This window comes from Nesoenas mayeri (genome assembly GCF_963082525.1).
Source record: "Nesoenas mayeri genome assembly, chromosome: 2".
NCBI classification, from domain to species: Eukaryota; Metazoa; Chordata; class Aves; order Columbiformes; family Columbidae; genus Nesoenas; species Nesoenas mayeri.
Window position 1 is genome coordinate 75,692,743 of NC_137543.1, and position 23,712 is coordinate 75,716,454.

The 23,712-nt window shown below is 38.8% G+C and overlaps 1 protein-coding gene across 1 annotated transcript in view; it reads left to right on the forward strand.

Moving 5' to 3' along the window:
- Nucleotides 1-19,246, forward strand: part of MTRR (5-methyltetrahydrofolate-homocysteine methyltransferase reductase) — a 29,417-nt gene extending 10,171 nt beyond the window's left edge. Inside the window, exons 5-15 of the mRNA XM_080339279.1 lie at nucleotides 977-1,349; nucleotides 4,323-4,445; nucleotides 6,055-6,208; nucleotides 8,511-8,599; nucleotides 10,271-10,451; nucleotides 11,557-11,599; nucleotides 12,050-12,236; nucleotides 15,666-15,784; nucleotides 17,297-17,416; nucleotides 17,476-17,655; nucleotides 18,878-19,246. Coding sequence (XP_080195405.1) covers nucleotides 977-1,349; nucleotides 4,323-4,445; nucleotides 6,055-6,208; nucleotides 8,511-8,599; nucleotides 10,271-10,451; nucleotides 11,557-11,599; nucleotides 12,050-12,236; nucleotides 15,666-15,784; nucleotides 17,297-17,416; nucleotides 17,476-17,655; nucleotides 18,878-19,022 — 1,714 coding nt within the window. The 3' untranslated portion in view covers nucleotides 19,023-19,246. The remainder of the gene's footprint in view (nucleotides 1-976; nucleotides 1,350-4,322; nucleotides 4,446-6,054; nucleotides 6,209-8,510; nucleotides 8,600-10,270; nucleotides 10,452-11,556; nucleotides 11,600-12,049; nucleotides 12,237-15,665; nucleotides 15,785-17,296; nucleotides 17,417-17,475; nucleotides 17,656-18,877) is intronic.
- Nucleotides 19,247-23,712: the final 4,466 nt, after the last annotated feature.

Here is a 23,712-nt window from a genome sequence, read left to right on the forward strand (position 1 = left end):
AATCGGTTGAACCTGAATACTCAGCACCTCATAGCAACACAGTGTGCCTTTTCAGTCTCAATTTCCGTTAGATAAAACTTCATTTTTAAAGTGTGAGCATATATCTGCAATGCCTGGAAAAATTGAGGTTATTCAGCAGTTTTAAAATTAAGTAATTGAGAATAAGTGGAGGGTTTTAAAAATGGAGTCCATTTACTAAAGCAAATAAAAACAAATCCAGTTCCCAGTATGTGTGGTACTGGGTAATGGGATCTTTTTCTACATACACATCAGACTTTTGTCGAAGCTCATGTCTTGCAGTACAGCTGCTTTAAGCAAACCCTATAATGTTTTTCAATTTTTTCTCTGTTCCATAAAACATCCTTTTTTAAAAAAATAACCAAAACACTGTAGTGGAATTATGGAAGAAGGTTTTGTTTTATTCCTGAGAGGCATTATCTAGGAAAACAAGTCCATTCCTGTTCTGCTGCTCTGTCTGGCCAGTAGGCTGCAGTCTTGTCTTATTTATTTTGAACTGCAGATTATATTGGTTCTGTGCACAGTGATACAAGTCAGTTGAACACAGACATTGCTATAACCATAAAACTTATATCTTATGTTCTAAAATAATAAAAATGGAATGTTAGTGTAAGCTATTGATGTTGCTGTTGCACAATATTTTGCAGTATTTGTTGCATATTTCGCTACCATCCCTTCAATTTCCTGTCATAAAGTTCAGCATAAGAAAATAAAAATGACAAGCTGGAAGAAGAGCGAGGCTGTTACACACTTCAGACTCCACAAATTTGCATAGTGGTAATGACTGACTGAAAATATTAGTTTAACAAAAAAGTCGTCTTGGTAACAGCTGCAGATATATACTAAAAATGGAAAATGAATAGTATTTTTAGCTTTGATCATCTTTTCATTATTTGTAAATTAACAGGCCAGTAAGACACGATAATTCATCCCTTTTTTTTCTTCTTTTCTTTACCAGTTTGGAGTTAGTGGTTGATCCTTGGATTGATGGACTTTGGCTTGCTCTCAGCGAAGCATTTGTATTGCAGAGGGAAAAAGAAGGCATGAGCAGCAATGCCGACACTGTTTCTAGCTCTCTCTCTGCAGCCCTGCCCGATATGGACGAACTGAACTTAAGAACAGAAGTACGGAACTTGAAGCTAGAAGATGAGGAAGTGAGGAGTTCTGATGTTCTGTCACAGAAATCGGTTGACATCCATCTTGCGGCTTCAACTAGAGACACTGAACCTTCACTTGTTCATTCTGTCCCTCCCGTCTCCCAGTCTGCTCTTAATATTCCTGCCTTGCCTCCAGACTATATAGAGGTGGAGTTCCAGGACACCCATGGTGAGGTAAGGACTTCACTTTGAATGATGAAAGCCTCCAGCTCTGTTAGAGCATAACTGGATACGCCTCCATATGGCTCAAAAGAGCAAGTGGCTATTTGTGTAATGGAGATACGTCCCTGAACACAGGAGGTTTCTGAATTGTAAGTGAAAGGTCCATTTATATTGCGAAAATGTAGTAACCACCATATGAGTTATGGGCACTTATGTCAAAGTATAATTTAGCTAAATAATAATTTGGATTTGCAGTGCCAGGAGTGGAAGAATTAAAATGCTCAGTGGCTTATGTTAGGACAGTGAAATCATGTTCCTGTCGAAAGGAGTGTAGTGCAATTTCTGTTCAAATTTTTAGTATAATGCTTGCAGGATGCCTTAAGAGGGTGTAAAATTGCTCAAAGTCTCGCTGCATATTTAATAACAGAGAAACTTGTTGTAAAAACAGGAGCATAATTTTACTATTGGAAATGGAAGATGAACTGTAGATCAAAAGCCAGTGTGCTTTTCCTGTAAAGGCATGTTGAACAAAGACCTGCTGTGCAAGGAGAAGAATTAGCACGAGCCAGTGATCAGCTCCAGTTGGCATATTTAGTGTTCTGAATGAACAGGAAAGCATGACTCAAACTTTTCTGGTTGCCAAAGGGCAGATGTTTTGGTTCCCTGTGTGAGGGATCAGTGAGGGCTGGCCACTTGCTGAGGGACAGGAAGCCGGGAGCTGAGTGTAACACAACCAGCTGCATTCCCCCATACCCCAGCAATGCAAACCAGGAGCTGGGAGACAGGACCAGGCAAGAGTTCAAACCATCAGGCACGTTGGTGGGAAAGAGACAGGTGTGGGGCCAGGCTAGGAAGTCAATCTGGAGATCCAGGCCTGGATCAGCAGCATCTGTGACAAGACGTGGACTTGGTTGTGTCTGAGCTGCCAACCAGTGTTCCTGTGATGTAGTTCGGGCAGGGACTGAAGTCCCAGGGTTGAGCTGAGATGGAGCTTTGACACCCATGAGGAGACGTGTGGCTGGTGTCCTCTGGTGAGGCTGGTCAGGACCATGAAATCCCTTTAGTATCTTCAGGACCCTCACACATTCTCTGTTGGTAATGTTGAGAGAATCACTTAGTCTAAATAATATCATTATGTAAGACTGTATTCATTTTAACACTGGATAATTTTGCTTTTCTTTTAAACCTCATATTGTGGTTGGTTTTGCTGAGGCTGTTAAACAATACAAATTACTGAAACAAAGATTTATGATTTAGAGGTACTCTTTGATTAAAGACTAATACTCGGGTTGAAAGTGGTGCTACAGTGGTTAAAAGATACCATTTTCTTATTTTAAAGTCATAGCATATATTCAGGCTGATCTCAGAAATAATTGGTCAGATTCTAATATCTATGCTTTAGATTTTCTGTAAATAGAAAAAAAGTAAATTTTGCTGTTGAACAGCAAATTGAAAAAGCTGAATCTGCTAATCTGGGATTCAGTGGCAGATTGAAGATTATAGGCCAGATTTCAGGTATAAAGCTGGATAGTTGTCTTGAGCAGGTCTGGTTTTTTGCCTTTGGCACTATTTTTGGCATGATTTGATAGACCTTGTCAATAAGGATGCCCCATGTGTCATACTTGTAAAACCTAACATGACTTTAAAGTGCATATCCTTTTCTAGTATCTCACATTGCAACAACCGTAGGTATTTTTTTGCCAAGCACAGATGAAGTTGACTTGTTTTGAAATGCATCAACTTGAGGTTTAGATATTGCCGAAAAGAGTCTCCCTGCCATTTAAAGAGGGCTGGGTACATGGTCTCTCTAGTTACTTTTGTGATCTGTGTCCTGGTCTGTTGAGTCTTGGGATTGAATTAACAAGCTGCTGCTTATTAGTAGCAGAGCAGTAATGGTCTGCATCTTAAGGCCTTGTGACAAGTGTAACTTAAATCTTGCTCTCACTATGCCTTGAACTTGACTTGCAGGGAATATGAATGTAGACAGTTATCACAGTCTAGCTGATGCACAATAACTTGATATGGTCCAAGCTGTTAATCACCATGTCAAAATTTTAAGAGAATGATAAAACATCTGACTGTTGGTCTGACTGTGGTCTCAAGTGATTCTTCTGTCTCCTTTTTTTGTTTAAATAGGAAATCTTCAGATTAACCAATATTCTCTTATTGGTAGAATAATTCCTTTTTATTTGACAGAATATTGTTATGGACATACGATATCTCACACCTGTTTTCATTTTTGTCTGCATTGATCTCAAATGAAGCTTGCTGACAATAGTAAAGGAGAAATGAGGGCTGTGATCTGATCTTCAAGTGACAGCCTTTGACAGAGGTGGTCTGGAATTATTCTTGGTGCACACTAGAAATTCTTGGGGCACATTTTCACCTGTGTAGAAACATTGCGGCATAACATGATGCTGTTTTGTAGTGCGGAGTTTGCTGATTAGTTCTAAATTTTACTGTCATTTTAAAAATTGCTTTTATAAATTGCCTGTAATAATAGCACCATTTGCATCTCAAAGCCTTAATCTGTAAATCCCCAATGATGTTTTTAAATAACTTCTGTTCTTACTTCTTATGTCTGTTCTGTATACCTAGTAATCCTTTAATTAGGTGGGAATTTTTTGGGTTTAAACATAAATGCCATTCTCTAGTTGGCTGTTTTCAAGGCAGCTCTTGAAAAGGGAAACAGCTAGCTGCATTTGGTAGTAGTTTAGGCCCATTAGAATGTACAAGCCTACTGACTTTTTATTCTTGAATATATGCCTGTTACTGCTTGGATGTGATTTTTAAAAACGTAGAGCGAAATACTCCATGTGTATGGAAGGTTCATATATGGAGGGTTCATATTTTTCCTTATGGTTTTGAATTGTTTCCTGAGATTGTTTAAAAAAAAATGTACCAACACTAATTCCTGTGTGGCATAGTAAGATTTCATTCACTGATTTTCATTTTTAGTGTAAGTTTTTGTGTCCTCTTTTTCAGAACCCACACCTGTCTTCACTGATTTCAGAGGGAACAGCCTTTGAAGTTCCAGTTACCAGAGCAGTTCAGCTCACTAGAGAAGACGCGATAAAAACTGCATTGCTCTTAGAACTTGATATTGCTGTAAGTTAGTGATGGCTTTTTCTTTAGTGGGCTAAAATAAAGGGTGAAATTAATGTGTGCCAGGTATAATAACTGTGGGGAAAATTATTTATGTGATTGTTTAAAAAGAAAAAATAATTTCCAATACAACAGCTTAGGCTAACCCATTTTGTAAATGCGAAGCTTGATTTGTTCACTTAAAGATGTGACTCCACGGAAGTCAAAATAGAAGTATATTGTCAAATTAATTTTTTTTGTTGTTTCATCAATATTGTATTGACTGAAATACATTTTTTGAAGGGAATTTACAGCGGAGAAGGGCAGGCAGGGAATATTGAAAATGAATAATCTTTCAGTTTGTAAGTATACAACTTAAGAAATATTCAGAAACTGTATAGTTAATTGTGACTATTCCTGTGGTAAGTAATCTACCCAAGTAATAATTTGACTAGTATGATCATGTGATAAGAATTGTTGGCTCTCAAGCACCGTTTCTGCCTCTGGCATTCATTTACTCTGACTTGTTAACATACTAAAACTGTCAACCTCTGTTACTCTAGATGTAAAAACTGCTTTAGTTTATTCAGGGAAGATGGTATTTTGTATACTAGTTTGAAGATGAAAGGCAGAGAGTGCTCCATAATACTTTACAAGAAATCTTTGAAAGCAAGATACGTTGCTTTGGATCTGTTTTCTGTATCTGTAGAATGATACCTTTGGGATATTGTGATTTTGGCACTAACTTTTATTGGACACTATTAGCCTAATCTATGCCAATTTCCATGGACATCTTTAAATCTCAGTTATAGAGTCTATTAAGTTTTGAGCAAGTGAGTCTCTGAGATGTTGGGGTTTTTTTTGCATATATTTGTATGTATACATGCATCCTGTCATCAGCACGCACTAAAAATTTGAACACTTTGTGTCTTTTTTTCCTCACATACTCAACAGCCTGGGTATGCAGGTCACCTCACCTGATGCATAAGGGAAACATAATGACACAAGTATAATTCTGCATGTTTCTATAACAGGTAGATGCTTGAGTAGAGTTTTAGCAGCCGGGCACAAGAGCCACAGCCAGCTAACTAGAATCTAGGCCTTAGGGTGTGAGATACCTTTTAATTTTTACTGTGCTTTCATTTGCTGTCTTTCTTCTTTTCCTTCAGAAAATAAAAACAGATAGGGTCATTTCAGTTACAGTACATCAAAGACTTTAACCAGCAAATTTTCTTTTAGTGATAATGTATCTTTATACAAAATTGCGTTCATTATGAGGGCTTAGTTCTCTCTTCTTCTCAAACCAGAAAACAAAGTACATCAGTAGTGAATGACCTGGGCTGATTATGTAGCACTTCCTCTCAATACATATATATTTTCCTTCTGTTTATGCTGTTCAGCAGCTCTTCTTAAAGAGTGTCCAGATATTTAAACCAGATAAGGAAGGATTTTTCTAATTAGGGAGGTTGAACCTGAAAAGGAAACATGAATATTTGGTTTCTAGATCTAAAGAGGGAAGTGTTAGGACAGAGTAAAAGAACATATGACTTAATGTGACTGCAACAGTAGGGAGATCACTGTTTGGCTTGGTTTATGTACAATTTAATGGAAATTATCTCATATTTTAAACCAGGATACAGTGTTCGACTACCAACCTGGAGATGCCTTCTGTGTAATATGTCCCAACAATGTCAGTGAGGTGGAAGAACTTCTTCAAATCTTGGGACTTTCTGAAAAAGGAGATGACTTCATTTGTGTAAAGGTTAAGCAGGGCACTAAAAAGAAAGGTACGGTGTGATGCGCTGGTCGTGAACAAATACTCCTTTCTGTGTTGGGAGTAGTTGGTATACATATTTTTGAACACTTTTATCTTTAGTATTGGGGCATGGCTGTCATTTCATGGAGGCATGTTGGAAGTAATGAATGTGTTAAAAAAAGAGAGGACACATAAAATGCTGCTGCTGGTTTTACTGTAGATGAGTTAGCTTCTGACTGGGAACTTGTGCCTGGCATTGCTGTTCATCCACCTCATTTTTCCTCTGTGCTCTTTCGTGTTTACGACAATGAGTCTTTAATCACGTAACCTAACAATCCCCCACTTGAAAGTAAAATCTCTCTTTGCGCAACACTTCACATCAATCTGTTTTACATCCTAAGAGGCTGAAGCAGATGACTTAGTGCTGCTGTATGGTACCTTTTAAGGGGCTTGTAGGTCTGTGTGGATCTGTTCTGCTGAGTCTTATGGTCCCACTCCTCAGAAAAGGTAGCTGCGGGTTCAAGGCACGCCCATGTACTGCCAGCTGGACCTGTGAGAATTACTGTTCTTTTGCCTTGCAATTGGTGTTTTAGTGGTGCTGCTGAGCTGTGCCTTTAGTTTTGCAGGATGGGGTAGGACATTTTGTTGTTCCAGTCTCTGGGTAAATTAGTTCCCATGGCAAGATTCCCTGACTCATTGAGAGCAACACAAGTTGTCCCTTAAGTTTAAGGTGTAAATGAACCACTCTTCTTGTGCTTGGCAGGTAACTTGCTTGGTCATGAGGAGGGTTTACATGACAGGCCATGTCATAACATATCATGTGGGATGTCAAGGCTCAGCTGATCCCCATCCTTGACTCCCACCCCAGTAACCAACCTCTACTGGGAGAGATCACACGTTGTATTTGGTGCAGAGCCAGTATCAGTTACAGCCCAGTCCCTGCACTGGGAAAGAAAAAATGGTGCCAGGGGAGTCCCAGCTTTATAAAAATCTCCCTTTGAATTAGGACTCGTCCTGAGCACCCTCAAACTCAAGGCCCTGTCCAGGGCCCAACCATCGTGTGCAAGGAAGCAACAAGAGATTGAGTGGAGCTGGCATGGGGGGATTTCACAGGCATGCTACTATTTACAGGTTTTACAGAAGCACGTTTACAAAGGAAACTATAGAGGACCAAAAGGATCAGATATTCATAGAAAAGTTGAAATTTTGGTCTCTCCTGAGAGATAGTAGGTTTTCTGTGCAAATCAGATCTCTGCTACCTAGCTGCATAAAATTTGAATCTCTCTCTTAGTTGAGGCAATGTCAACCACAGGTTCAAAGTGAGGGTCTCCTTGAATAGCCACAGAGATATTCTTCCTGCCTACAGTAGTTCCCTTTCTTCTGCTATATTGATGTTGCAGGAAGACCGTAAAACTGCCCTAACTGGGCGCTTTGAGGTCATCAGCGCAGAGCCCTTTCCATGTGGAACAGAGCTTGTATAGCCAAGTGAATATAACTTCGCCTCTTAATTGTTCTTGAGTACCAAAAAGACCTGCACTTCTAAGGCAAAGTTTGTATAATTGAGTGAAGCTTGGAATATCAGTGCTCTTATCCTATGTGTAAATAAACTAGGTTATTGCATCTGGAGCTGCATAATGTAGCACTAATTGGGGAAAAAAGGTGATATTAGGCATTATTTATATAGCATTTTGCCAAATGGCATGACTGTCTGTGAATCTTAATGAATGATAGTGGAAAGGAAGATAATAGCACTGGTTGCAGCACAGAGAATCAAAGTTATTTGTTCTACTCTTGAGCCTTTTGCATGACCAAAGCAAGTAATTTTTCACATTTGCCTTGGATACTTGGCCAGGACTTACCAAGTTGCTGCTGATTCACTGATCTCCAATCATAGCTTGTACACCGACTTCCATCCACTGCAGTCATGAAGTTAAATGGTTTAGTATCAAAGCCAAATTAATTTATTTGGTGCTGTGCTGGTTAGCAGAGACTTATTATGTTACTGAAACTTAACCACTTACTGTTTCCAATCTGAACCAAAGAACTGAACTCCGTAATGCAGCTTTGCAAATCCCAGCAATGTTCCAGAGCTGCTTTCCTTTTGAGATGGCTGTCTCTTAACTGCATTCACATTTCCAAGGAATTTCTGGTAACTCTTGTGGTTGTGGGTTTGCTGAAAGAAGAGAGCTAATGTCCAACATTGATACTTCATTGGAAAACTGTCTTGGTGCTTGATTAATGATTTCCACTAATTAGCTGGAGCTTGCCATTTTAGGATATTAATAGATGCACATTCGTGGTTTGTTTGTTTTGTTTTTCTCCCACTAAATTAGGAGCAGCTATTCCACAACATATCCCTGCAAGAAGCACTGTGAAGTTCATTCTAACCTGGTGTCTGGAAATAAGAGCAATTCCTAAAAAGGTATTTATGTGTTTGTTCTTTTAAACTGAAATCCTTAATGATTCTATGCTGTATGGTCTCTTACAGATCTATCCTTGCTTCATGTGTAGTTACCATGTTTCTTGTTGAATAAGAATTGTTAGTTTATATGCTGCTGTTTGTACTTTGTTGTGAGAAATTTAACTTCTAGTACTTTATCTGGCAAACTCTCAGATACTGAAATCTGTATTCCTGTTCTGCAGTACTTTATTTCGTAGCTAGTGTGGAACTAAATAGAAAAGTACTAGATATTTGGTGCCAGATAACTGGAAAGCTGACTGAATCTGGTCATAGGCATTTCAGAGAAATAGTTCTTTCTAATTAGAGGGACCCATGTTTTGTCACTGAAAATGCACATGTTGCTCTCTGCAAACATATACTGTCTTTTAAATTATTTTAAAGCTTTTCTTTAGCATTTCAGTAATCCGACAGAATTCAAAGTAAGATTTTTGCTGGTGTAGTGAATGTTATTTTCCTTGCACTCTGTGCCTGCAAAAAATTGGAAGCTTGCAACTGGAAATGGATGTGTCTTTCTGGTATTGTCAAAACACATTTTAAAGATGATAACTTCGTGTGAAAGATGAAGCTAAACTGTTGTGTTGGTTGAATCTCTGAGGGAAATCAGTTTTTGGAAGGACCTTTTCACTCAATTTAGTGGATTTCACAGCAGAAGAGAAGAGAATCTTCCAATTGTTTCAACCTTTTCAAAGCTACATTCAACAATTTCGAAAATTTATCTCAACAATAAGAGTAGACAGAGAGTACTGGCTGGGGAATATCGGCCAATCCAGGTTTTATAACCTATCTGGTTTATTACCTGTTCAGTGTAGAATGTGCTTTATGTAACTCCCTACTCAAAACTATTGTCTGAAAGCTTAGTGTTTGAGCACACTCGAATTATTTTCTGAGTATTCTTTTGTGTAGAATATGTCCTCTGATTGTACTTGCTGTGTTGTATCACTTTTATGCACTGTATCTATTTCTGCCTTGCATTTGAAAAAAGCCTTGTAACTATTTACATCTGATTTTTACTTTGTCTTATAATGCTCAGTTTAATTTTCCCTTAAGAAAAGCTTGCAGTACCATTATGTAGGCATAAAGTATGGAATAAAACACCACAGCGACATTTGCATGACTCATTAAATACCATACTTTATTTACAGTAATACTCCTTCTAAGATATTTTATTATTCCTTTCCCAGCTTCTGTAACTTAGCAAATGGTGTTTTGTCTTGATTTAATTTGTGTTATGGGGCTTTTTACTCAACTAAAGTACACATACATAAATAAGAAAGCCTTTCATAAATTTGAGATTTATCAGGTTGTGCCTGTTTATTTGTCTCTCCCCAACTCAGGCTAAGTAGGATTTTCTGACCCGCTGGCTTGTCCCAGACATTAGAGAAGCAGCCAAAAAAAACCCAAACCACAACAAAACAAAGCAAACAAACAAAAAAAAAAGAACCCACAACAACAACAAAAGTAAATTTTTCATTGTAGGCAAAAGTGTGCATTGGAAAATAAATTGTATTATCCATTAACCTGCTAGGTGACTGCTTTCTGTCCCCAGGCAACCCAAATGTTTCCCAGTATTGTGACAATTTTCCCTAATTGACAGGGTTTTTTTATCTTCCACTCTTATTTTCTTCCCTGCAGGCATTTCTGCGAGCTCTTGTAGAATGTACCAGTGATGTGGGAGAAAAACGGAGACTTCAAGAGCTTTGCAGCAGACAAGGAGCCTCTGATTATACACGCTTTATTAGAGAGTCTAATGTTTGCTTGCTGGATTTACTTCATGCTTTTCCAAGCTGCAGGCCTCCACTTAACCTGTTAATTGGTAAGTGACTGATTTAGAATGAATTAGCTTTTGTTTCCGAAAATACATTAGACTAAATGTTCAACTTCCCAAGAAAGGGGGATAACTTATGTAAACAGCCTTAGACATATTGTAGTAGTCATAGTGATCAAACTAAAAATATTGTTGGGAAACAGAGCTCTGTTCTCCAGTGTGTAATCTTTGACCTTAATTCTGCAAACACTCAGGTACACACCTGTGCTTCGTTTGACTCTGGATTGCTCCTGTGCATAAAAAATAAGCATGAAGTGTTTGCAGGATTAGGGTCTGTTGCTCCACTGTACCTTTTCTGGCATTTGCTGTGGCATTTTTCTGGTATTGCTCACTTGTCACCATTCCCCACCACACTGTTCACTTAGCAATGTGTCTGTGTCCTTTTAATATGCCCATCTCCTCAGCAAAAATGCATTGTCTGCATGCATGGGCAAATCATTCCCTGGAAGACACCATATCTATGTATGTATATGCACATGCATATATATCACCCTCTGACACACACATTTCTATTTCTCATTGACAAAATGCTCAGTAAACTCCTATCTCTGTTATTGTAGGGTTTGTTTTGTTTTGCTTTTTTAAGTTGCGATTTCAAAATTTGCATGTGTATTCACAGTGGTTTGAAACTGAACTGGCACATCTGCTTCTAGGATGTTATGTATAGGAAACTTTCAATGAAGCAGTTCCTATTCTGAGAACTTTTGAGCTCCATAAAGCAATCTTAGATGAAAGGTAGGGAAAAATTAATTTCCAGCTTCACCTTGTCCACTAGCTACTGGCATCTCTTCTGTGCACCTTACAGTTGTTTTTAACTGACAAAGAACCCCATAAATTAAGTTTGGACGCCTCATTTTATGCTCTCTCTAACAGATGTTCCACAAAATCCAAAAAACATGCAAGATAGAGTGTAGTCTTAATAGCTTATTTCTGAGACACAAACACTGAATGTTAATAGAGTAAAATTACAGTTAAACTGTAATATGCTTATAATTTGTTGAAATGTACACACTTATTATATGATATTTTGATTTTGGTTGGGGAGAATCAATAATAAGTGATGCTTTTATTTTTTTTTCTTTTAATTTTTCAGAACATCTTCCTAAACTACAAGCCAGATCCTATTCAGTGTCAAGGTAACGAAATATTCAAATTATATCTTTTTGCTAATTTAGGTATGCTCTTTTCTCAGAAGCGTGTGTGTGCAGTGATCTTAAGAAGAAAGAGAGGAACGAAGGATTATACCTGAGGAAAAAGTGGCGTATCCCTGTTGCAAAAAATCCCCAGGGTCTGAATATTTCAGAGAACATTGTTTTGTATGTCTGGCAAGACTTCTATAGCATTCTCAAAACAAGCTCACACATATGTGAATCTGATAGAGAGGAATTCAGATTCCTTTCTCTAGGCACTGCCCACTGAGTCCAGCCTTAAGACATTTTCTAATCATATGAGAGTGTCATACAATTAAGTGAACACTAAGAATCTTGAGTCAAGTGAAGTGGTTTGGGCTGGAAATGGACCTGCTCTAAGTTTATACATCTATCTCTCAAAGTTTTGGGTTTTTTTAAATACTTTTATCTTTACAGTTCAAACTTGTATCAGCCGGGAAGACTGTGTTTTGTGTTCAATATTGTGGAGTTTCCCACCTGTCCTGCTAGACCAGTCTCACGGAAAGGAGTGTGTACAGGCTGGCTTGCTGAGTTAGTTGCACCTCTACTGCACCCCAGTAAAAACACTCTGGATGCAAAAGGAGGGAGCCCTTCAACTGAAAAGGTATTATTATTAATATATCTAAGCTCCCTTAACTGTTAAACTTATATGCTTGAAACAACTGCAGGTTTCTTATTCACCGCTCTGATGTAATGCAGGTGTTTCGGCATATGCATTTTCATTTTGCAGTTCTACCCTACTTGTAAGTTTGTAACATGTTTGGAATTTCATTGCTAAGTTGCTGAACTCAGGTATAGCTAGATAAAGTAAAACATGAGTAGCGAAAGTTCCCATTGCTGAGAGGCCAGAGTCATTTTCCACCCCATTGTAGTGTTAAGTGAGTCTTGGAAGATGTTTTCGTGGACTGAAATGCCACTGTGCAGTTATATGATTATGGGTGTTAGTGCTGTAGGAGAGCGGCATTGGGTCACTTCTGGGACTGGGTTGCAGATTATAGGGGAAAAATCATAAACCTCTTAATGCTTGTTAGGTCTCACACAGTTTGCAAAGGCCAAGTTGATGAATGTGACACAGAGGACAACTTTCTGTGGTGTTTCTGATGTGCATCAAAGATGGTTTGGCATAGTGGGTGCTATTAGGAGAAGGTACTTTTTTTTACACAAAATAGAAGCATAGCATCATTTCAGTTGGAAGACACCTTCAGGATCGAGTCCAAACATAACCTAACTCTGGCACTAAACCATGTCCCTAAGAACCTCATCCAGATGCTTTCTAAACACCTGCAAGGATGGTGACTCAACCACTTCCCTGAGCAGCCTGCTCCAATACCTGACAACCAAAGTATCACAGTATCACAGTATGTTTGGGACTGGAAGGGACCTCAAAAGATCATCTAGTCCAATCCCCCTGCTGGAGCAGGAACGCCTAGGTGAGGTCGCACAGGAACATGTCCAGGTGGGTTTTGAATGTCTCCAGAGAAGGAGACTCCACAACCTCCCTGGGCAGCCTGTTCCAGTGTCTGTCACCCTCACTGAGAAGAAGTTTTTTCTCAAATTTAAGTGGAACCTCTTGTGTTCCAACTTGATCCCATTACCCCTTGTCCTATCATTGTTTGCTATCGAGAAGAGCCTGGCTCCATCCTCATGGCACTCACCCTTTATATATTTATAAACATTAATAAGGTCACCCCTCAGTCTCCTCCAAACTAAAGAGACCCAGTTCCCTCAGCCTTTCCTCATAAGGGAGGTGCTCCACTCCCTTAATCATCTTTGTTGCCCTACGCTGGACCCCCTCTAGCAGTTCCCTGTCTTTCTGGAACTGAGGGGCCCAGAATTGGACACAATATTCCAGATGTGGTCTCACCAGGGCAGAGTAGAGGGGAAGGAGGACCTCTCTCGATCTACTAACCACCCCCCTTGTAATACAGCCCAGGATGCCATTGGCCTTCCTGGCCACAAGGGCACAGTGCTGGCTCATGGTCATCCTGTTGTCCACCAGGACCCCCAGGTTCCTTTCCCCTACACTGCTCTCTAATATGTAATTTCCCAACCTATACTGGAACCTGGGGTTGTTCTGCATCTGGGCAGGACTCTACACTTTCCCTTGTTAAATTTTCTGTGAAGACTTTTTTTCCTAATATCCAATCTAAACCTCCCCTGGCACAATTTGAGGCCACTTCTTCTTGTCCTATCACTTGCTACCTGGGAGAAAAAAACAACACGCTCCATGCTAAAACCTCCTTTCAAGTAGTTGTAGACAGCAATAAGGTCTCCCCTCAGCCTCCTTTTCTCCAGGCTAAACAGCCCCAGTTCCCTCAGCTGCTCCTCATCAGACTTGTGCTCCAGTTTCTTTTGTGGCAGAGAATTTATATAACTAATCTGTCTCAAAGTTATTACCTATACGGTAATTATTAAAAATTCTACTATATAATTAAGATGACAAAAGAACTACTGTCAGTCTAATCTATATTTGTTTAAGAAAATGGAAACAAGTGTAGAATTTTGTTACAAGAAAACTGCCAATAATTCAAGATGTTGGTCTGGCAAATTGGAAGGGAAACCCATACAAGTTATCTTTTTAAAACTAACTCAAAACCCAAACTGATTAATATGTGCATCATATATATATTATTCTGGTATTCACATCTGCTTTTTATTTAAAGTACAATTGATTTACAGTTTATTAAAGATCTGACATGAAAAAGAAGTGGAGTAAAAAGAAAAAAAATTATTACAAAATTAGGCTGGATAAAGTTCAGAACTATTTGCATCCACTGTTTAAGCCAGAATTCAGCATACATAAATATACAGCAATATACATAGATTGCAGAAATTTATGGAATAAGAAAATAGATGAGTGTGATCTTATGCAAAATTACCTGAGATTAATTGAAAACACTTTACAGTATAAATGTGTTTACCATTTGCAGTATTTTTTAAAGGAATGACCAGTTTGGAATCATTAATAGAGAAAATAACCTCCTAACTCTAGTGTGATTTGAAGTAGTAAGTGTAACAGAAATACAAATATTGCCCTCAGAGCAAGAATTATACTATTTTTTTTATCATCATCAAACCAGAAAAATAATCCTGTTCAACATCGTAGTATCTATAATGAATTAAGTTATAAAAAATGAGTAGTGTTAAACCACTTAGGTTTACAGAGCAAAGTTTAAATAGCTTAGTCTAGTGCTTCACTCCTTTCTTAAACTTGAAAGTAAATTCAAATCCTTTCATAATTAACATGCAAAATAAATTGGAGGTTTCCTTATGGCTTTAATGGATGAAGCTCTGCTATGGCTGCTGCTGAGACTTGAAGAGTTTTTTAAAAAATTAAAAATAGTCATCTCTTGTTTTCTATACATTATGTTAGCCATGCCTCAGACAATAGTTGTGGAGCTCCTGTGAAAATCATATTTAGACTTCCTTTCAGACACAGATCTGAAGATCAGAATTAGAGTTTATCAGTGGAACGATATAGAGCGGTTTCCAAGGTCTTTGAGCAGTTATCTGCCTCCTCTCACCCATATGCATTTTTGGAGATCATGTAAAACTTTCATGAAAATTAAGAATGCAAGCCCAGTATCACTGGTTTTTATTCACTATAAACAAATTCTCACCTCTACTGGAATATTTTTAGATGTCCACAATGTAAAAAAATGTTGAGTTGCTTGTAATAGCAATAAGCTTCACTTCCCTTTGTGTACCAACACCAATTCAATACATTTTGTGAATCAGTATTCCCCAAATTTATGGTGCGGTCAGCTTTCATACTCTGAAATTCACGTTTGTGTGGTTTTGTGATCAATAGGCCTGTCAGTATGGTGAGTATGGTGTGGATTTTTTTCAGAAACACATGTAAAGTTCTATTCCACATGTGTGCATGGCCTTAAAAATAAATTCTGAAGGTCAGCATTTGGAAGAGTATTTGGACGCATATACTATGTAAATATCCTGAAACTTCTAAAACGTTCATCGTATTTTCACTGCTTATGAATATTCTTCAGTTTTATTCTAACTAATTTCATTTCAGATATCTATTTTTGCGCGTCCAAACAATGCTTTCCACTTACCTGCAGACCCATCTGTCCCGTTCATGATGGTTGGTCCAGGAACAGGAATTTCACCATTTATTGGTTTCCTACAACATAGGTATGTACCAAATTGTTACCTGGAAAGCAGCCTTTTTCTGTTGAGGAAAATAACAGCCTCAGGTTTTGAGTACAAATATAGTTAAGATTTTTTCCTTTTTTCTTTCTTTTTACTTTTTGTAGTGGTAGTCTGTTGATTAGAAAGTCTGATTAATTTAAACAAGCAGTGCTTGTCTATTTATTTGTTTTTCAAATGAGTAAGATTTACACTTCCATCTGACTGTATGTAATATCCATAGTGGATCTGTAAGGAATTGGGTGAATAAGAAACTAAATCTTTTATCCATGTGTTGCTGGTGGAAGCCCTGAAAGTGCTTGGTACTTTTTTAGAAACGGTGTTGATTAGCTGAACTTTAATATTCAAAATCAATTTCCTTCAGAAATGGCATCTATATTAAAAGCCTTGGCATGCTAAATGTCAAGCTTTCTCTGGCATTGCCCTGTTTCTGTGTGTTTACAACATTTTCGTGTTTTAAAATCAGGACCTTGGCACCTGAAACCTCAGCTGGGCAGTAATCTTGGGGTTTGTGGGTTTGTATTTGAGGGAAGGTAGATCCCTTTTTTCTTCCGCTTCTATTCCAGCAGCATAATTTTGCAAGGCAAAGAGATGCTTGTTCAAAAAGTGACAGGTACCTCATGGCCTAGAGTGTGTAAAAACATGATTATTCATAGGAAAAGAAGAATGGGAAGAGTGACATATTTGAATGGGTATGGTTGCAAGTTTTTATAGATAACCAACACGTATCATTCCTATGTGACTCATTTCCTCCAGCAAGATAATGGAGTTTCTTGCATCCTTTAGCAATTATTTTTAAACCATTTTGTTTGAGAGAAAAGTGAAATTTTGACATGATATTTCTGACTCCACGCTTTAACCAAATCATTATGTACAATTTTTATTCCTTAATTTTAGCCACTGAATATGCCTTTATCTCATGGAAGTATTTTGCATTTTCATAGCATTTCATAAGCGTGTGATCAATGAAAAAAAAAATCTCTCTCAAAATATAACTAGAAAGTTGCAGCTAAAACTCCTATAAAGTAACACCTTCAGCATTATTTCAAGAAAATGCAATAACTCTTCTGATGATGTAGTAGTTAATAGATTGTTATTCATGAAGTCTTGCAGGTTTCTACAGCTAAATGGAAAGTGTGCTAAAAATGCTTTCTGCAGGGTTTTCCTGGGTGTTTTTACAGGGCTTCCAATGAAGCATAAAGGGTAGTGATTTCTTTTTTCAGCAGTCAGGATTGTTTTATGAGATGTTTGGCAGTGTCAGTCTTTACTATTCCAATGTGAAACTGTGGCAAAAAAACCCCAAAACCCTTTGAAGTTGATTGATTTTGAGTGGGGCCAAAAGTGAGAACTCAAGAAAATCAGAGAAGGGTTTGACTGTAATTTACCTTATGCCATTTCACAGTTCTGCCAATACAGAGGTTTATTAAACCACTACTTTAAATGAGAATTACGTTATAGGCATTTTAGATTATTCACTTACTTTTTTGATCTGTTTAGGCAAAAGCTCAGAGAGGAACACACAGACTGGGAATTTGGAGAGACATGGCTGTTTTTTGGTTGTCGGCATCAGGATCGAGACTATTTGTTCAAGCAAGTTCACTATTTAACATTAATTTCGTATTCATGAGAGAATGTGTATCCCGGAGTCATTAATAACAGTTTTTATTGCCTTTCAGAGATGAGCTCAGATGTTTTCTTGAAAATGGCACATTAACTCATCTTAAGGTCTGTTTCTCAAGAGACTCTTCAACTGCAGAAGTAGCTTCGCCTAAATATGTCCAAGAAGTTGTCAGGCTTTATGCTAAGGAAGTTGCCAGAGTCCTGCTGCAAGAGAGAGGTTACTTCTATGTATGTGGGTGAGTACAGTGGAAATGGACTGTCTCAGAAAGAACATAGACTCAGCAGATCCTTTTTTGAAGATGGTTTTCAGGCTTCATTCATAGAATGTCCTGAGTTGGAAAGGATGCACAAGGATCATCAAGTCCAACTGCTGTCCCTGCACAGGACAACCCCACAGCTCACACCATGTGTCTGAGGGTGTTGTCCAGTCTCTTGAACACTGTCAGGCTTGAGGCCGTGACACCTCCCTGGGGAGCCTGTTCCAGTGCTCCACCACCCTCTAGGGGAAGAACCTTTTCCTAATGTCCAACCTAGCAGAAGTTTGAGGCTTTAGAAAGACTTACTGCTGTCTGAAAGAAAGGACCAACATGATGCTGAAATAGGCTTCCTGGAATGCATGAATTTCATCACTGTGTCCATTTTTTCCAATACAGCGTTGGAAGTGTGGCTTGTAACCACATAGTTCCACTGGTTTCTTTTGTCATTTATTATTTCCTTTTCTTTTGTAGTATTCAATTAAACTATAGGAGGTTTCAAGCTAATAGTTTTCTCTTGAGAAAATGAGATACTTGAATGCATGTGATGATAAACTGCACAGCTGTGAGATAGCAGCAGTCTTATGCTGTGTTCCAGGCTTGGATGTGCCAGAATGCTAAAGCTCCATGATAATAATGTATTTTAAAGTAGGAAGTTTTATTTGTGGATGCTGACGTACCTGGAGGTATGAGATTCTTAGGAAGTTTGTTGTTAAATAAACAAACAATTTGAATATTGAGCCCAATGTCAATACTTTCTGCTCCAGGAATAAATGTCAGCTATTTGTATTAAAAATAGCGTTATTAATAAGTCAGTGGTTTGTGGGTTTTGGGTTGTTGTTTTTGTTGTTTTTTTTTCTTTTGAGGAGGGTGTTGTTTGTGAGTTTGTTTTTGTTTTGTTTAATATTGGTACAATGTGGTGATATAATAATAAAAAATACTTCAGCAGGTCCAGTTGTCCCTAAAAGAGAACAATTATTCAGTGACAGCTCAACTAGGGTTCTGTGATTTTTTTCTTATAAATAACAGCACGCTGAAATCTTTGTAATCTCAATGAGAATCTTGCCATACAATATACAAACTGTATTTGTGTTTGCTTTTTTTCACTGCCTCTTTTCCAATAGTATCCTGCCTATTGATAAATGGAACAATACGCTATTATTCATTTTCCTCCTGTTTTGTTGTTTTGGTTTGTTTTTTTCAGAGATAAGAAGCACATGGCTGATGGTGTAAGTGATGCTGTAGTGGACATTTTAAGCATAGAAATGAAAGTTGACAAATTGGAAGCAATGAAAACCTTGGCCATGCTTCGAGAAGCGAAACGATATTTGCAGGATGTTTGGAGCTAAATATTTGTAATACGAATGATTTTGTTTCACACTCATGCTTTTGATGAAAAGTTATTGTCAAAAGTACTATCTGTAGTCACACAAATCTGAACTTTTTCTATTGACCTTTCAAACAGGAATATGAAACCTTTTAAACGACAAGCCAGGCTGCCTTTTGAAGCATATTTTTTTAATGGTGTTACATCATGGACTGTCTCAGTGCTTTGATTCTTTCATTTTAAATTTGGGTTCACATAGAAAGTAAAAACTTCTGCACTTGTACAAGTGTAATTATATGTTTATTCTATGTCATGTATCTTTTCCTATAATGTACACATAAATAAGCTACAGAGTAAATATGACGTTGCATAGTAATCTGTGCAACATCAAATACATTACTGACTTGCCAAGATTTATTTAAATGTGTATTGGGTTTGTGTGGCAAGGTTTTGGTAATGGGGAGCTACAGGGGTGGCTTCTGTGAGAAGCTGCCAGAAGCTTCCCCCATGTCCAACAGAGCCAATGCCAGCCAGCTCCAAGATGGACCCACCGCTGGCCAAGTCCCAGCCCCTCTGTGATGGCAGCATCACCAGTTAGCATCCTTGGGATAACATAATTAAGAAGGTTAAAAAAATGTGTACATCTTCAACCAGAGGAAGGAGTGAGAATATATGAGAGAAACAACTCTGGAGACACCAAGGCCGGTCAAGAAGGAGGGCAGGAGGTGCTCCAGGTGCCAAGCAGAGATTCCCCTGCAGCCCATGATGCCGCCCATGGTGAAGCCAGATGTCCCCCTGCAGCCCATGGAGGGTCACGGTGTAGCTGAGATCCAGCTGCAGCCCGTGGAGGACCCCACACCACAGCAGGGGATGCCCAAAGGAGGCTGTGACCCTGTGGGAAGTCCACACTGGAGCAGGCTCCTGGCAGGACCTGTGGGCCTCGTGGAGAGAGAAGCCCACATTGAAACAGGTTTGCTGGCAGGACTTGTGACCCCACGGGGGACCCACACTGGAGCAGCCTGTTCCTGAAGGGCTGCACCCCATGGAGGGGACACACACTAGAGCAGTTCATGAAGAACTGCAGCTTGTGGGAAGGACTCATGTTGGAGAAGTTTGTGAAGAACTGTTTTCCACGGGAGGGACCCCACACCGGAACAGGGGGAAGAGTGTGAGGAGTCCTCCCCCTGAGGAGGAGGGAGCCGCAGAGACAATGTGTGATGAGCTGACCACAAACCCCATTCCCCATCCCCCCTGCAGCACTTGCGGGGAGGAGGTAGAGAATTCAGGAGTGAATTTGAGCCTAGAAAGAATGGAGGGTTGGGGGGAAGATTTTAAGATGTTGTTTTATCTCCTATTACCCTACTCTGATTTGATTTGTAATAAAACAAATTCATTTCCCCAAGCTGAGTCTGTTTTGACTGTGATGGTAATTGCTCTCTCCCTGACTTCATATTGACCCACCAGCCTTTCATTATATTTTCTGTCCCCTGTCCAGCTGAGGAGGGGAGCGATAGAGCGCCTTGGTGGGCAGCTGGTACCCAGCCAGGATCAACCCACCACCACAAGTTTGTCTAAGAGCAGTGCCAAGTAATAACTCTTAGAATAATGTATAGAGCTGCCAGGTGCTCAGATAGAATAAGAGATGTATCAAAGACAGAAAGAGAGATATGGGTTTGTTTACTTGTTTTGGTGGTGTTTTTTTTTATTGTTGTTGTTGGCTGCATCTACTGTTAAGTGTTAAGTTCAGATCTGTCCTGCTCTTAGGGAGATTCATGAAACAGAAGGATTTTTCTGTTCCTTGCTCAACAGAAATAGCTGAGCAGCAGGATGTTTCTTCTGATGGAAGTGTCTTCCTCACTTGACCCTTTTTTCTTTTGTAATAATTTTAATGTATTTTTCTTGTGCTTTCAGATTATTTTTTTTAATAGCACCCAGCAGTGATAATTTGTTTCCGGTCAGGTTTTAGGAACATTTACCAGGCAGGTTATATTGTTCAGTTTTTATTCAGCTGGTTAGATATGATCAAGACAGTGAAAGTGTTACTATTCCAATATATTTTTTTAAAAAATCCATTTCTCCTTCTTAAGTGTTCTTCAATTTCCTGCTTATTCCTTGAAGTCATTCACATTGCTGCATAGGGCAGGAGATGTGGAATGCCAAGGAGTCAGTGGCATCTGCACACATTTTATGTGAACTCTTTCATTAGCCAGTGGCTTACTGCACTGTTAGTTAATTGTAAATACTCTGAAAATCCTAACTTTTTTGAAACCATCCCCGAAGGAGATGCAAATACTTCTCCAGTGGTTACATTTTAGGCTGCCTAATGGCAGTTACTGGGACGAAGATGTGTTGTCATATAAACCATACGGAAAACACACACTGTATGTTTTATCTAAATGTCATTATGTATCCTTACTAGTACTGCTTCCTGGATGACAGTATTTCTGTACTGTTGAGGATAGAAATACTTTGTCAGGTTCCCCGCTTGGCTAAAATAGTGCCCATGGTGGATATATCATATGCCCATACCGGAAGACTTTGTGCTTATTAAAACCTTTGTCAACACAATGTCAGAGATAATTTTAAATATATCTGTCTCAGAAATCCACTGTTTGAATGGACAACTTCAGCTGCAGCCGTCTATTGTTCTAAATTCCACTTAAATAACCATTTATGTTCAGTTCATTATTCTGTGGGCGAGCTGGTTTTGGTTTTGTTGGTTTTTTTTAAAGAACTCTTATAGCAGATGGGTATGAAATGACCTGCCTAAAGCTCAGCTTTGAGCTTTATGGTTCACATGAGGTCACGTGCTTGCAGCTTTTCTCTAACGCAAATATGGATATTCTCATTGCATGTTTACTCATTTAGCAATTTGGTATGTTGATGGTCTTGCACAACCACTTTATTATTGTGTCCATTTCACTGGATGTCCCTTGTATAAAAGCTTGGTGGTTTTGTTTGTTGGTTTGGGTTTTTGTTGTTTTGGGGTATTTTTTTTTTTGGTGGAGGGTTGGGTTGGCTTGGTTTGGCTTGGCTTGGCTTGGCTTGGCTTGGCTTGGCTTGGCTTGGCTTGGCTTGGCTTGGCTTGGGTTTTTTTTGAGTAGCTCTGTCATTCTCCATCTCAACCAGACTGATTCAGATTTTCTCCTGCTCTTCAAATGGAAACTCTATGTTTCCATCTGTTTCACTCTGGATACGCTTCATCTGAGTTGGGGAGACCAAAACCAAATCCAGTAGTCTGATTTAAGACATGACATTGATTATATAATAACTAACAGAAGCATATTTTCAATATTGTTTTCTGTTCTGGTTTTTGAGGTGTAGCAAAGGAATAAAAGTGGGAGAATCACGGCATGGCTGCTGGTAATTATGGGAAGAATATTACATTACTAAAAGTTAGTGTCTACGAGCCCTCATTGCTTATGATGAATTGGTAGAGGAATCTACATGGGCAGAATGGTACAAGCAATTGTTTCGTATCTGAAAATTGAGCTGATTGATACAATGTTTTAATGTAAGAGCTGTAGACTACTTTAATGAATCTTGAGAGCTTGCTCTTCAGTTGAAGAAAATGTGTAAATATAGAAAGGTGCTCAGTATTATTAGAGCTGCCTATCATAAAGGAATCAAAAGACTTTGAAATTGATGGCAAAAGCAGTATGTCAACTTGTTTAGTCTCAAAACCCTATTCAAATGTTTCATTTTGAAAAAAAAAAATCAGGTTTTATAGAAATGTAAATTACAGACTTTAAAAGTCCATTCTGCACCTCTACAAAGTACATTCACTTTCATTAGCATTTGAATAAATGGTCCACTTCTGATGGAAAAGATTCCTCACATTGACAAAGCGCTCAAAGCCAATTGTGCTGATTAAAAATAAAAAGTTCTACAGTTGGTTTGAAAACAGCCATTTTGTAAGGCTCCATCCGTCAGGACTATTAATTTCTAATCTGCTTGTAAGTTTATTGCTTAGATGATTGAATGGATTTCTTTAACTTTTTTTAAAAAAAACACAAAATACATTTTATTGTAACCTGTTAGAAGATCAGCAGGGCTGTTCCCAGTACTTTCTCCTCAATGGCGACTAAAGAAGTGAACAGTGAGGTGGACTGAAATCTGTCTGAGCTGCTGGTCTCCAGTGGTTGTGATTGGCTCACTTGGATGCCAGTCAGTAGCGGGCTGCCCCAGGGGACAATATTGGGTCCAGTCCTGTTTAACATCTTTATTAGTGGCCTGTACCATGGGGCAGAGTGCACGCTCAGCGAGTTGGCAAATGATGCAGAACAGGGGTACAGGAATGGTTGATAGACAAGCTGACTGTGCCACCTTTCAGAGTGTAAGGAACATTTAACGAAGAACTGTTGTTTTTACATAACTGAGGACCTGGCGCCTGACCCCAGCAGGGGGGAAGGACCGAGAGACATCGGACTATGAATTCTTAATGTAATACACAGTCTCTTCCCTGAATATGTACTGACACCTGTACACATACTGATACCTGTATTGGTAAGTTAATTTAGGGGGAAGTGTAGCCAAAGTACCAGGAATCCATATCTTAAACAGATTGATAAGGGGAAGGGTATTGTGTGCGTTGGGATAGTCTGTAAACCCTGAAGTACCCAACCAATGGGGAACAGGGGAGGGAAATTGTGGCCGGGATTTTGGGAAGATATAAGCAGGGGCTTTTTGCCCGATTAGGTGTGCCTACCTTG